This window comes from Myripristis murdjan, chromosome 16, assembly GCF_902150065.1.
Source record: "Myripristis murdjan chromosome 16, fMyrMur1.1, whole genome shotgun sequence".
NCBI classification, from domain to species: Eukaryota; Metazoa; Chordata; class Actinopteri; order Holocentriformes; family Holocentridae; genus Myripristis; species Myripristis murdjan.
The window spans coordinates 2,566,456-2,581,766 of NC_043995.1; the positions used below are offsets into that span (position 1 = coordinate 2,566,456).

At 39.6% G+C, this 15,311-nt stretch overlaps 1 protein-coding gene across 1 annotated transcript in view; it reads right to left on the reverse strand.

Annotated features, from left to right (window-relative positions):
* ascc3 (activating signal cointegrator 1 complex subunit 3) overlaps positions 1 to 15,311 on the reverse strand; it is a 186,663-nt gene that overhangs the window by 114,907 nt on the left and 56,445 nt on the right. The window contains exons 9-10 of the mRNA XM_030071902.1: positions 5,394 to 5,597; positions 3,744 to 3,884 (exon numbers count right to left, since the gene is read on the reverse strand). Of these exons, the coding sequence (XP_029927762.1) occupies positions 3,744 to 3,884; positions 5,394 to 5,597 (345 nt within the window). The remainder of the gene's footprint in view (positions 1 to 3,743; positions 3,885 to 5,393; positions 5,598 to 15,311) is intronic.

The window sequence follows — 15,311 nt, forward strand, 5'->3', positions numbered from 1 at the left end:
ACTTTGTCTAGTCTTTGTAATTTGTTGGCATGAAAATGGCAAAATTTAAAAATATTGAATGCTGGCACAGACTATCTGCTATTGTTGGGTCAGTCTAAAAATATCAGCATCAGCCCTCCAAACCATATCCGTTTAAGTCTAGTCGTAGGTATCTGTCTCAGTGAGTTGTGTCATCCCAGGCTGAGTCACTATGAGTTTAGATACAGCAGCAATCAAGCCAAACCGCAAACATGCTGCAAGTGCTAAGATGCTTTAAATCAACACCACTATCTTGTTAATGTGAGTAAGAATTAAAGTGCCTGAACTGAGGCCAATTCCATGACTGAAGGGCTCTTGTTTTAATCCCTTGAATGAGCACAATTTGCCAAGGTTGCTCTGACACTTTCAGGAATAGGCATCTGGCAAGTTGCAACCATTTGGTAGGTTAAAAAAAAAAAAAAAAAAAAAGAAGATAAAAAAAAAAAAGGGGGGGGGGGGGCACTCTTATGTCACTCGATTCCCTTCAGCCAAAACTCACTCTATTCATTTACTTTTCTGCCGCTTCCTCTTTCCTACTTTAATACAAACATTACCTCAATAACCACCAATACAGCTTATTATACTGTAAAGTCAATATTTGTCTAGCAATCTGTGTCATTTATTTGGTGCCTTTACTGTACTGTCTCCATGGCAACAACAACTAAGAGTAGACTAAGTGCTGCTTTGAACAAAGAATCCAAGGCAATAAATAAAGACAGACGGAAAGAGAAATGAAGAGAGAAGGGTCTCCTGATAGGGGTTACTTTTTTTGGGGGGGGGGGAGCAGGAAATAGCCAATATATTTATTATGTATAAATTCAACTATTGTGATACAAAAAATAAAAATACAGTGACTGAAGAGTTTTGACCATCATTTTATGTTTGTTACCCTGCAAAAGCCTGTGAAACAGCATTTAGACTATGGTAAAACAGAATTCTTCATTGAAATGGATAACAACAACAACAACGAAAAAATAACAACAACAATCATCATCATCATCACTGCTTTATTTCTATAATTCGTACTACCACATATCCAAGCAGTACATTGAAGAAAAAAAAAAACAAACCCAAGTAAAAATACAAGAGGAGAGCAGATTAAGACAATAACAATAAAGGGAATGAAAATGTTAAAATCTAATCTTAAATTCTTAATAAGCAGGCCATCCTATAAAAACGTGTCTCCTCCAAACAGGCAGCGGGTTCGGCAGCACGAATGTATTGGGACTATTCTAGAAAGTGTGGACCAACACTTGAGAAGCACCTTTTGTTTTCAGTCGGCTATGAGGAATAGCTAGGGGCCTGATATTCAAGGCTCCAAATGCCTGACAAGTGAAATAGGGCACCAGCAGTTCAGTAATGTAAGAAGGTACAAGGCCATACAGGGCTTCTAAATGTCTTGGGAAGCCAGTCAAGGAGGGTAAAGAAGAACAAGAGTAACTCCTGGTCTCCTAAATATAGGTACAAAAGTGAAAAAGATAGACACGTTTTGACCTAAGCCATTTTCTTTTTGAAAAGAAACACTACCACCATACACACAGAGATACAGATAATGATGGTGCATAGAATTTAGTAAGTGATTATTGTTTTTCAGCCACGAGTATGAAACTAACAGAGACAGAGACCTCACTCCAGATCCTAAGGGTATGCTCACATTGTGATGAAATGACCATAATAATTAAATAATAGTCGTAGATATGTCTTCAGGGCTTACAGTAAGATGGAGAACTGTTATTGTGGAGATATGCATTCTCCAAGTGCCTTCTAGTTGTTATTTTTATTCAGTTGTAGATGCTTTGGCAATGTTGCTCATACAACATCTGCACCAATTAAGCTGATTTGAAGTGAAACAAAAGAAAGAGACAGATTCATGAGGATATTTATATCAGTTTAACTGTTAAGTTTCTAACACTTGAAGGAGGTCTTTATTGCCCAAAAATTCAACTCAGCTCATGAAAACCAACATTTGATCTGAAGGTAAAACTACACCTACAGTTGGTTTGCAGTGGAAAATAAGGGTGTATAATTCACTCACTGTCTCAATGTACTGATTTTAGATCATTCTTATTCGGATAAATCAATGGGCCAAAAGAGATTTGTGGAATGAATCATGCTAATGTTGGCCTGAATCAACACAACGTGCTTTGAATAGATTTTTTTAATGAATACTTACGGAAATTTTGTGAGGAGCAAGTTGCTGTATAAACTCCATTTCCTGTTGCATCAGGCATCCAGCCACAACACAACACAAATATTATGTCATATTTACAGCCCCACCAAACCTTAAATCAAAATTCCGCAAGAGAAACAGCAAGTGTGCAGGATTTGTAAAAGGGTAAATAAGTACATTGGAAACACAACAAATCTGTCAGCCACAAAACCTAGCCACCAGTTCTTTAGTGAAAAGTTAATTCCCCAGACGTAGATCGCTCTGTGAAGCTACAATGTGGCATCACAAATGACGGGTCAAGTTTCTCAGAGATGGGATGTGTTTCAACCCATTTAATTTATAGACTGAATCATGCAGAATGTAATTCTTACAAACCAGAGCACTGAATGAGGTGCACACTGGAGCAAATGAGTAAGTAAAGTTAATTTCATTTATTGCTAAAATAAATGACCAAATAATTCTGTTATAATTTTTTTTATTATTATTTTTCAGAAGAAAAATGTTTTTTTTTTTTTTTTTGTTTAGTTTCTTGTTTTTTTTTATCCTTGTTTATCATTGTATGTTTAATGATAAAGTAAAAGTAAGGTCATTTTTGTTAATTTGCTCAACACCTTTTCTCCCATGTTTTTTGAAAGAAATCAAGTATATTTTCTCAGGCTTCGAAGGGTTAGTTTTACACTAAATTCTACAAACTAGAAATTGCCACAGTGCAAAAAACACCTAACAAACCATGCTGCAGCCGAGTCCCAGATTTTCAGGCTTGTCGGTACAACTACTTGATGCCAGCTGTATGCTTGGATTGAACACAGCCTTAATCCTCTGGGTTTCAACATTTCTAAAAAAAAAAAAAAAAAAATTTCCCACCCAACAAAATGTTTTTATTTTTTTTTAATTGTTCAATTTTTGGTTGGATTTTTTGTGGTGCTTTTCTGGTATTTTTCTTGTAGCCTTTTACTAAGAATTTTTGTGTCATTTTTTGCATTATGATCACCTTTGTTCCCCATGTTTCTGACAGAAAACAAGTGAACTTTCCTAGCTATGTTCAAACACCTTTTAAAGGACTTGACGCAAGAAATCTAACCTTGATCCAACATCAGTGATATGACATGTCAATATCTCAGTAGTTATCAATAATTATAAATACAGATTTCTAATTTTCAGGTAATTCTTTTCTTTTGTTCTTTGAATTTGCTATTTGTTCATTTTTTTTTTTTTTTTTTTTTTTTTTTTTTTTTTTGCGAACTGCCTTGTTTCCCATGGTTTTGAAAGAAATCAAGTGAATTTGCTCAGAGTCCAGTGGGTAAAAAACAAAAAGATTCCCATCCTAGATTCCAACAGTAAATTCACCAGAGACTAGCACATTCTGGGGAACAAATGGTCAAATGGCTCGCCATTATTATCATCATGACAACCACTTGGAGGTGCTAGAGAACACTCATGGAATAAACAGTGTGTATGTGCACTTGTGTGTGTGTGTATGCACTATAGCCGGAGATGTGTGTTTGTTTGTTTGGTGTTTGTGTGTGTGTGTGTGTGTGTGTGTGTGTGTGTGTACCTGTGTTCGTAGGATCTCTCCTTTGGTTAGCTGCATGTCTCCAGTGAGTTCTTTAACAGTGATGCCCAGTGGCTCCAATCGCTTACTGAAGTAATTAGTCATCTCAGCTGCCAAGGCCTTCATAGGAGCCACATACACTATCTACAGAGAGAGGGACATACGAATAAACAGGAGAAAGAGGGAGTGTGTGGGGGAGGGTGCAAGAAGAGGCAGATGGGGGGTGGGGTACGGGGTGAAGGAGAGCGGGATGGAGAGAGGGAGTGGAAGGACACTGTGGTGATAAATGAGCAAACAGTGTGGTATCATTTGTTCCCTGGCAACCAGCACAAATCACAATTTATTGAGAAATATGATGCCAGCCACTTGGATGGAGGAAGTTTAATGGTGATGTATGAAAAGTGGCTATCGTCATTGGCTGGCACTGTCTGCAACAGTGTATGTGTGAGTGTATGTGTGAGTGTGTGTCTGTGTGTGTGTGTCTGTGTGTGTGTGTGTGTGTGTGTGTGTGAATATAAAGGGTTCATGAGGAGAGCAAAGCGTTTAGATGTCTAAATAATATATCTGACTGTGTGTTAGAGTTTACATCAATGAAGGTTTCTATTTTATTTTATACATATATGGCATTTTTAATTGTAATGAGGTTAATGCTAAAAAACAAAAACAAAAAAAAATAAAGAAAAAAAACCAATCCAAGTAAAACCTACAAAAACTTTGTCCCAAATGAATAAATATATTTTTCCATTCTTAATGCTTCATGTTCACTCGTTTGCGATCTGTATATTTAGAATTAAAGCGTGTTAACGTCTTCCCTTAGACCAGTGATTTTTGTAGTGGGTTCTGAGGACCCCCAGGGGTCCTTGAGAGGCTCTCAGGGGGTCCTCAGCAAAATGAGAAATAATTTAAATGCCTTTCCCAAGTATTTAGACACAATAAAACAGACCCAGCATCACTAATCTGACCTTTAAATACATCATTCTCATCATTGTAAATGTAGTGTTCTTGTCATTTGAAATTTTATTTATGTTATTATTTTTAATTTACATTTTCTCAGGTTTCAAAGGGTTAAATATATACTAAATTCTACAAACTAGAAACTGTCATGATACAAAAAGGTAAGAGTGATTATTATCATTTTTTATCAAGTTTTTTATGGCATCTCTGCTTTATTTGATAGTCGAAGTGGAGGGAGACAGGAAAGGCAGGGGAGAGAGGGGATGGCATGCAGCAAATGGCCTGGGCTCTGATTTGAACCCTGGACGCCGCGGTCAGGACTCAGCCTTCATAAGTGGTATGCACTCTAGCAGCGGAGCTACCGCGGTGCCCCATGAGTGATTATTTTAAAATGGTGTCAGTGATGAAGACTGGCATCTAAAAAATTTAACACTTATACAAAAATATACTCTCTTATCAGGGGTTCCAAAGGCAAAATCATTTTAGATGGGGGTCCACCGCTCAACGAAAGTCAACTTGGGGGTCCAGAGCATGAAAAAGTTTGAAAACTGTCCTAGACAACCTGTGTAGTACTGATCAATTTTACAATTAATGCACCAAACTATGGGAAATCCATCACACCACAGACAGGTGATCCTAATCTGCTACATTCTGTTATATATTAAAGGAATAAAACGTCCAACATCATTTAGTCCTGACCTTGAACTCGTCCTTCTTGATGACACCACCGGGCTGCAGGTGCTGGCGGATCTCGTGGAGGACAGTCAGCATGGCAATGTTGGTCTTGCCGGCACCAGTTGGGGCACAGATCAACAGGTTCTCGTTGGTGTTGTATGCTGTCTCAAAGACGATAGACTGGATTCTGTTCAGGCGTTTCATGCCCTTGAACACCAGCTGTCCAATCTGAGCATGGATGCAAGGTAAGAGAGGGAAAAAAGGAGGAATGAGCGGAAAAAATACTTCTTACTTTCAGTGTATTGTGATACATTACAGCGACATTATAATCCTATTGGAAGTATAGGTAAGCAACAGACAGAAAGACCAGCCAGTATCTGGGTGATCACTCAAAATAATTTTGTACTGATTTACAGTGAGCCTTCCCTCTAAGGAGACAAGTGGAAAATGCCCCCCCACAGTATAACAGAAATAACAATAATAATAATAATAATAATAATAATTTCTTTGATTTGAAAGCAGGTTGAAAGAACTGGAGGATTTTCAGACTGATACAATTTTGTATTTGATTAATTTGGATAAGATGAAGTTAGTGAGAAGCAGGCATAATATCAGAAGCAGGCAACACTGACTGGACAGTTTGGATTTTTATCGCAAGTCCAATATTGGCAGGACAGATTGGTTGAACCCTAAATTTTATATCCAGAAGAAAAGAGTCTGTCAGCCATAATATACTACTCACAAAAGAGCTGTGAGATAAGCAACCAGCTGTGATTGGCAAGCCACTTGTCATGAGCCACCTATACAAGGTGACTGCGGTTTTGACTGCAACAGAACTGGAGCATCAAGAAGCAGAAAGGAGGAGAAAGTCTGAGTGGTGGGATCAGCTGTCACTCAAGCTGCCCTGCACCTGCCTTCACTATGGCAACAGAGCGTGGGTGAAGGCCCTCAATCTCACACAGCCACTGATAAGTAGAGAAATGGCCGCTTTGAAGGACAGTCACCACCACACACACAGGTACACACACACACACACACACACACACACACACACACACACACACAGACACACACACACACACACACACACACACACACAGACACACAGACACACAGACACACAGACACAGACACAGACACACACACACACACACACACACACACACACACACACACACACACACACACACACACACAACTTTAAGAATATAAAACTGCTGCACAGATGAAACATTACCTTCTAGAATAAGTAAATATTGTGTGCAGTTGCGGTGCATTTGTGCAATATAGACTGCCCATAATATTTACTTGCTATGCATTATTTTTTGTCAGTTTTTTTTGTTTGTTTTCTGTGATCTCAGCTCTCTGGCTCACTAGTTGATCAGCAGCCATATTTTCTTCTGTAAAGAACATGTTTGCATGATATTACATAAAAACAGAAAAAAAAGTGTTGATACAATAATGGGATTTATAGAATGCACACAGTCTTCCCATAATAGCATGAGTTATTACCCTTATTCACCCATGTTTGGTTGACTGACATCATGAGGGGGATTAGACTCATGAAGTGCCATAGACTCCCATGTTAAAACTCTGCTATAAAAATAGCATTTCAAAAGTAGGATTAATCAGTCACAGCTGGAAATCATCTTAGAAGCTACAACAAAACATTTCCCATGGCTGAGTTATGTTTTCTTACTGTTGTTTTATTGCTTAGAGGGAATGAGAGAAATTATTATAGTGTGATCGCTGTGTCATTTCATCCAATATTACTCTTGAAATATTATTTTTCAACATTGGAGTCCACAGCACTTCTGTGTCTAATCCCCCTCATGATGTCAGTTGACAAAGTGTGAAACATGGTGCCCAGGTGAATGAGGCAAACAGAGGAATGATGCAGTTTGGCAGTATACAGCAAAAGAAAAAAGAAGTATATAATCCTGAACTGAATTTATCTCTTTAAGGAAGGACTTATTTTAGCGCTGCAATATGTTCAAAAGCATAGTACACCACTTTTGAAAAAAGTGATATCATTTCACTTTCCCCATAGCTGTTATGCAGGACAGTCATGGTGCCATCTTCTGGATACTGTCTGGATGCTGTTAGCATCTTGACATTGAGGTGGACTCGTAAAAATAACTGCCTTAACCCACTCAAAGAAGGTTTGAACACACTTTACTTGTGTCACTTTGCAAAACTAAAAGGCACATCCAAGTACCTAAGGCACACAGACAATAGCTTTGCTCAAACTGTTTAAAACTGTATTTTTCCTGTTACCAACATATAAGATTTGGTAACTTCTGCACTTCCTGCATTACTCTGCACCAAAGGACCAATAACCACCACAGAGATGGAAGTAGATTGCTACACATCTATCTGCTTCACATCATCAAACTAAAACTCTGGTGTCCAGCTCAGTGGCAGGAGGCTAACAGTTACCATATTTGGAGCATCCAGCCAGTATCCAGCACTCAGAAACAATGAGAGGAAGACAGCACCACTGCTGTCCTACACAACAGCTAGAGGAGAAGTGAAATAATACCAGATTTTTCAAAACTGGTGAACTATCCCTTTAGGACAATGAACCAAGACAGCTGCAGTGATGATATAGCAGCGAACGTGGTAAATCGGTTTAACTCTAAGTTCAACAGAGGTCATGGCATTCCAGGTACAGTTTGTCTCTACCTCTACATCTGTTTCTCCTCTCTCCATAATCTTATCCTTCTCTGCTTTCCTTCCACCCAACCTCCCTCCCACTCGGGGTGGTTCAGGATGCCTTAAGCTTAGACAGCAGTATCATTTATTCAAGGTTTCATTAGAAGTATGTCATCACTTTCCTCTTCCCCTCGTTTCGCTCCAACACTCATAGAAAGAAATAATTAAAGAGTGCATGTCAGGCGAGGACGGGGGGGTTGGGGGGGGTGTTCAGAAGTCGGCCCTGCGGCCCGGTAGAGAGGAAGAGGTTATTAATGCATCAAAGAGCAACTTTATTAGAGTCCACTTAAGCTGGAAGAAGTGAAGGACGACTGTGGTTTCAGCCAGGCACTGTACGGGGCCAGGGGGCCTCTGATGGACAGCTAGGCACTACTGCTGAAGTATACATGTGACAGCTTGTGTGTGTTGTGTCAGAGACTGAGACAGAAGAGCGAGAGGAAGTGATTATCTAAAACAGGCAGGCAGTTATCAAAAGGTTTCTTCCTCTCATACCCCATCATACGCCTGATGATGATTTGTTCCTATTGTTTATCTGCTGATTACCATGTAATCACGCCGCCAGCAATACAATTCACCAGAAGTTCTACAGAGTTGAGCAAAGAGGGAAACATGGCTGATGAGTTGGTAGTCAACAAGCTTGTAAGCTGAGAAAAGCTGACCACAGATGACTGTCCAAGGACCTTCTACCCAAATCAGCCAATAAGATTTCCACACTGCCTCGTTTGCCTACTGATGTGATTTTGCCAGTTCCACCTGGCAAGCGCAAAATAAATGAAAAGTTGATTACAGCCATTCAAAGCCTCCAAGTTCTCCACAACTTTTACTAAAAGCCTACAAAAATAAACATCTCAAAAACAGTTTTTGGAGAATGGTTGCATTTATCTTCAAGGTTAATTAACCCTTGGATTTACTTGGTTTCTTAAAAAAAAAAAAAAAAAAAAAAAAAAATCCAAAAATAAATTGAAACTTAGCATAGAATTTGAAAAAAAAAAAAAAAAAAAAACATACAAATAACCCTGCCCTAATGCCCAACATAAAAATAAGCGGCAAATTTTTTTTTATGAGTGAAATAAAATCTTTCAAAAGCTCCTCATAACAATGTCATGTTATGTATGGTGATACCAAAGCATTAAGTAAAACATGATTTGCTTGTTCAAACACCACTACATGAATGGAATCAGAGCCACTCACTCCACCCCATGTCAATCAGAATAAAGTTGCCCATCAAGCATGTTACTCACAGTAAGGCTGCACGGCTGTGCTCCCAGGTACAAATATGCTGTTATTCTGGAAACACCTCAGACACTAACTGCAGTCTTTTATGAATAAACGAGTAAAGGAATAGATAATATTGTGGCACATTCTCCTCTAAATGACTGCAGGGCTGTTTCCACTCTCTCTCAACAGGGCTGGTGATTCCAGTCTCCTCCTGTCCACCCAATTATTTCCCTCAAGACCAACTCCTCAGAGCTCCTACTTATAAATATTCATTTTTGAATTATGGACCACCAAGTTTCACCCTATTTTGCAAGGCTTCTGCACACTTGTTCCTGTGTCTCTGTGGTGACCAAAGAGCCACAACAATCACTTCAGTGGCTGGCCCTCATTTTGATTTATCGACTTTGTCTGTTTGTAACGAGAAGCCAGCGTCCCTGCACTCCTTAAACATGATAATTCATGCAAATGTATGCCTGCCCCAATATTCACCTTGAGGTAAAGCATACATGTTGTAAATAGGAAGTTGCCGTCGGTTAATGATCTTTGGAAATCTTCAGTGCTTTTTTATTCTCTCCTTAAAACCTCTCTGGCTTCATTGTTATGCTAATGTATGCAGGCACATCTTCCTATTGGAAACCCAGCTGTGCCTGCCAAAAGTTGTCTCTAGGGTGTGCTGTAAGTATACAATGGGAGAGGTAGTTACTGTACTGCAATGGGCATTATGCAGCTGTTAATGTATAAGACCCACCATGCTTTGCAGATAAATCGTTTGACACAAATTCAACGCAACACACAACCTCTTGGTAAAGTTGTCTTCTCAATGCCAATCTTTCTGTCGAGTGCTAGGCTTTGCGATGAGCCCCTCCATTAGCCTTGAGTAGCGCACTGGAAAACGCTTTCTCTAATTCTCCATGCAGTGTAGGTTATTTATTCTGATAGAATTAATGTGCTTATAACAGTTTCTGTCTGCATAAAATTAGACCAATTTACTGCTAATTGTTTAATACCGAAATGTTTTGGGAGTCCAATTAAAATGTTTTTTGCATCCATAGAGAATGTGGTGTAAGAGCAGGAGAATATGTCTTCATCTGATCCATTTGTTTAATTCATTTAAATTTCTGTCATCCATTTCATTACCAGATGATGTGTTTCTGTTTTTTTTTTTGTTTTGTTTTTTTTTTTTTTTTAAACTATATTAGTCTTAATAAGAAGAGGCCAAGATACGCCAAATCATAAAACCTTATATTTAATATGCTCATGTGTATTTTCACAGAGACATGTAATAGGCAACTTTGAATGTCTCCCTGGCCATGGGATACCATGAATCAATAATTGTCACCACAGTAATTATTTCAGCAAGACAGGATAGTACTTTCAATTGAACAGGCAAGTAATTTGCAAAACCTTTACATACTTTACATAATTGTCTCACCAGTATGGGTTTTGTTAAGGCACTTAAGAAGCATTCTACCAAACATGCAAGGAGTGTTGGCTCGTCTTTGATACTACTAGCCTCACTCATTTCATGGTTAACTGAATAGTAAACTGATGGTTGGCCTTATTAAAGATTTTAAAATCAGTAATTTTAAAACAAAGCAACCAGTAGAGGGGTACTGCATTAAACTATACAAAAGAGCTTTTCAAGATTTGCCTACAATCATTTTAAATAAATAAATGGAAAAAGGGGTCCCAAAATCTTTTTAAAGATTTGGTGGTTGTGATCAGTCGGTGTCCACACGTGGGAGCACCCGTTAATATGCAGCATTTATCTCGGATTCTATAGGTCAAACGATGCTCCACACAAGCCTGAGCAGGCTGAAATTTGGAAGGGATTACAGGTAATCATTTTTCTAGTAATTAAAAATCTAAGCACACATGGAAGCTTTATGAGCAAAGGTCCCGCATCATTTGTATGCACTAGTAAAGCATTAGAAAAAAAAATAAGTGTGGTATATGCAGAATAGCTACCGTGCAAAGATATAAGATGTGATTTAACACTTTTTTTGGCTGGGAACTGGTTTGGGTCAGTCAGTTGCACTTGGAGGTCCTGGCAATGCTCCCCACAGCAGATATATTACTAAAACAGTTTCTAAACTGATCATTTCTGAGTGAGTGACTTACAAATTAGGGACTTTCTATGACATTTTAAAAAATACTTCCACAGCTGTAAAACATCCATTACATTCCCACATATATTATTTTTTCCTAAGACATATAGGGACCTTGCAAAGCCATTTTGTGTTATTTTATAATTCCCCAGGCCTTACGCCACAAAACTCAGACTGAAATACTCCAATCTAAAATAACCAAGTTATTATACGGAGGCTGTATGCCGTTTAACTGTCAAGTCTATGCCTATTAACCTTATGAACTGATCTCAGCTCAATCTGTCAGTGGCTAGACCTCGTGACTGTCACATTAACTCATATAAACAGAAGCAAGACTTTGTGCCAGAAAATCAAATTGACATCACCAGGCAAGATGCCAAGTTAATTATGTTGACAAGAGTTGAGAAGACTGTCACATAGAAATTCAGAGAAAACACATTCAGAACCGATAGACTTGTTTGTTCTCCTGTTCTTCTCCAGATAAAGCACTCAAGTCTAGCACCCCAGCCGCTTTGTGTTATACAGTCTCTTCTTGTTTTGTTATGATCAGATCTCTGGGGCAAGCTTTCAAAAAGCACTATAACGTGGGCCAGCTAAGACTACCACCTTGCTGCGTTACTGCAAATCAATCCCCATCATTGCAGCTGAATGCACCTGGCTACACTCAACCTAAAGCATCCCATAACATTCCACTGCGACCCAGAACCAAAATTCAGAGTGAAAACTCTGGTGAGCTGGTGTGTCAGCTGGCTAACAGAGGACCATACACATCTGTGGTCAACGTTTCAGCAGCCGGGTTAAATAAAGTTTCTAATGAGAGCAGCTGTTTGAGTCTTGGGCAGAACCAATCTCTAAAACCCAGCTGGCTCCAGCGTGACTGGCCTCACTTGCTGCTACCAAGTACAAAACTTTCTGGAATATGAAGATACTAAGGTTGAAAAATCTCTGGGTCTCTGAATTTATGTTAGAGGAACACTGTGTGTGTATGTGTGCACGTTTAAGAGAGAAACGGATAAACTGAGTTGTGTACTGTATGTTATGTACAATATGTAAGCAGGTGTCTTCAGCAGTGGGATACTATAAGTGTGTGTGCATAAGTAGGTTCCCATCAGCCCATATCGGTCGACACCAAGTGGGATGGAAGCTGACAGGCTCATTAACAGAGCGGATACACAGCCTACGGCCATATGGGCAAACTGGGAGGACTGGGAATATCCCGCCAATCCACCAGCCACTTAAAACACACTAATTGGACCCACAAAGATCGGAGTAATGAGTCAACAGCAACAGCTAAATACCAATGTTGTCCGTATCCATTTCCCTCCCTATTCCTAGGTATAATAGTCAAACTAAGGTAGCCAGCCTTTCAGTACACAAAACACAAGAACCAGCTGCCATTTTTTTTTTTTTTTTTTTTTTTGGTGGATGCTACTTTGTGTTATTGTATGACTCACTGTATGAGCTGCTAAACTAATTAAATTCTTCTGTGCATCGGTAATGGGAAGCTAAGAGATATAATTGTTGTCGTTTTCACGCCATCCTTTTAATTACTTTCTGGTTCCATTTCATTCCATTTGAATTGACAGCCTGATCAACTTTTAATTGCCAGTTTTTGCAAACAGCTTATCAGCCAGCTCCAAGCCTGCATGCAGAGTACTAAATGACCTGGCCAAACACACCCACACACACAAACACACAACCTAAACCGCAAAAGCAAACACACTACTGCTACAGATACACATGCACACCAAACACAAGCACACACACACACAAACCATCCACACCAGATGTATGGTGGAGTTTGACAGAGTGAGATGCAGATGCAGCAAACAGGAGGCCCATTCATTTCCCTACAGAGCAGCAGCAGCAGCAGGAAGAAGGGGGAGAGGCAGCGATGGAGGCAGAGGGAGCTGGGAGTCAGGGATGGAGATAGCAGAGAAGAAGGTAATCCATCACTTCATCCAGAGGCACCTGCTGAAGAAGCACTAAGACCCTCACGAGCCCCAAAAACCTCAACAAACACAACATAACCCACCCTGCATCCCACAGCCTTCAACATCTTACAGGCAAGTATTTTAAGCATGAAAAATGTGTTAGTAACTGCACTCGACTTGAAGTTGTGCACAAAAAGCACTGTAAGGCATCTCACACAGAGTTCTAGTGCATGACATAAACAGTGACATAACAGACTAATATATGGGGATGATATTGGCCTTACAGTTACCTACGATCAAAGGGACGATCTCTAGGGTTGAAACCTCCAGAGATCAGAGAAATCTAATAAGGTAAATATATAAATTGGTGGAAAGGTTAGCAATGGGGACAAAAAAAAGGGATTAAAGGCTCAATTATACTCCGCAGTGGAAATGTACACAGATGCGTTTTAGCTTGCAGTTGGTAGAAGCATAGTGGTCATAAATATTGGGCTGCACCGGAACAGGTCAATGCAGCCCCACATAGACTTGAGTAGTGACGAAATTTATGTCATGCAGAGCCTGGCAGACCCTTGTGTACTCGAAATCATGTAATGTATAATATCAGTCTAACTATTCAGGGCAAGTGGCTTCAGGGGGCATGGCAATGGGCAGGGCCTAGCACTGACAACATTACAGTTTCAAAACACATCAATGTAACGTCGCAAAACTTGAGGGACTTGGGAAAAAGGTCATGGGTGAAGGTGGAACTGACCAACTTTTAAAACTGACTGTTGTCCAGAAAGGGTGTGTCCTAAGGCAAGAGCAATACTATAGTTTCCAGCTGTCACCTTGGCAGATTTCTTGTGCTGTACTGAGTGCCTTCTTTTAAAAGTAGGATCTGGTGCGGTCAGTGTCCTACACCTCATGACTGTTAAGATATTTAGTGTAGAACTCATTAAGATCACAGTGGTTTGTTATGCAACGGGTCTAATGAGATGTTTTCATCAGCTTTCAGTTTCCATATGCTTTTGTTCTTAGTTGTAGTAGAGCAGTAGTAGCAAAGTAGTGGCACAGTTAATCTTTTGAAAGCTATTCCACCACAAAAGCTTGTGGGATTGAATATTTTATGGCCAAACTGCATGGTCAGTTGCAAGCTATTAACTTGAAACTAATTTCCTTATTGTGTGATGATAACCTTGTAAGAAAAAAAATGCAAAATGATTTTTTTGTTTAGTTCTGTCCATTACATTTGTCTTAATAAAACTATATAAACTAGATATTCTAGTCCACCAAACACTGCCAAATACACCTATTTCAGTGGTTCACAGATAAAAAAGCGCCTTAAAATGGGGCATATGATACCATTTGACAAAGTCCTGCCGCTCCCATTAACTAAGCCTTTACATCAGATAAATTGCTGGAAAAAGTATGAATACATCTTCAAGGTTCCCCATGCTTTCCCTCTCATCAGTGAATCTACTTTGCAAGTCTAAGCAAACACACAGAGCCACATGTGTGTGCTGAGGAGGGCCACATCAAAACTGGATTAGGAAATGCAATCAAGGTAGATTAATTATGGATGGAGCTCTGTTCCGTTTTGCCTCATCTTTGCAGGCCTGCAGTAACTCGCTCTTTGCTTCCTGCACTGGCATGGAGAGGGCAAGATGTCACAACAGCCAGGAGAATGGTGGGATGTTGAGAGAGGGTGATGGCGGTGGACTGGAAGCCAATACGCTGGAATGACCACACCAGCAGGCCTGCTAACCCATTACTTCCACCTGAGACTGTAAGTGCTAAATTGTACACCTCCACTTGACACCTCAGACTGTATTTCTCTCAGAGGTTTGGACACATCCACCTACCAATTTGAGCTGCGGGCAAAAGGAAGATGAAGGCCAGGAGAGCAGGTCAGAACTATCTCAAATGATGGTTCATCCATCATAAAAAGATGCCTATCACTGCAGTCCATCCACTCTCAGCTGTAC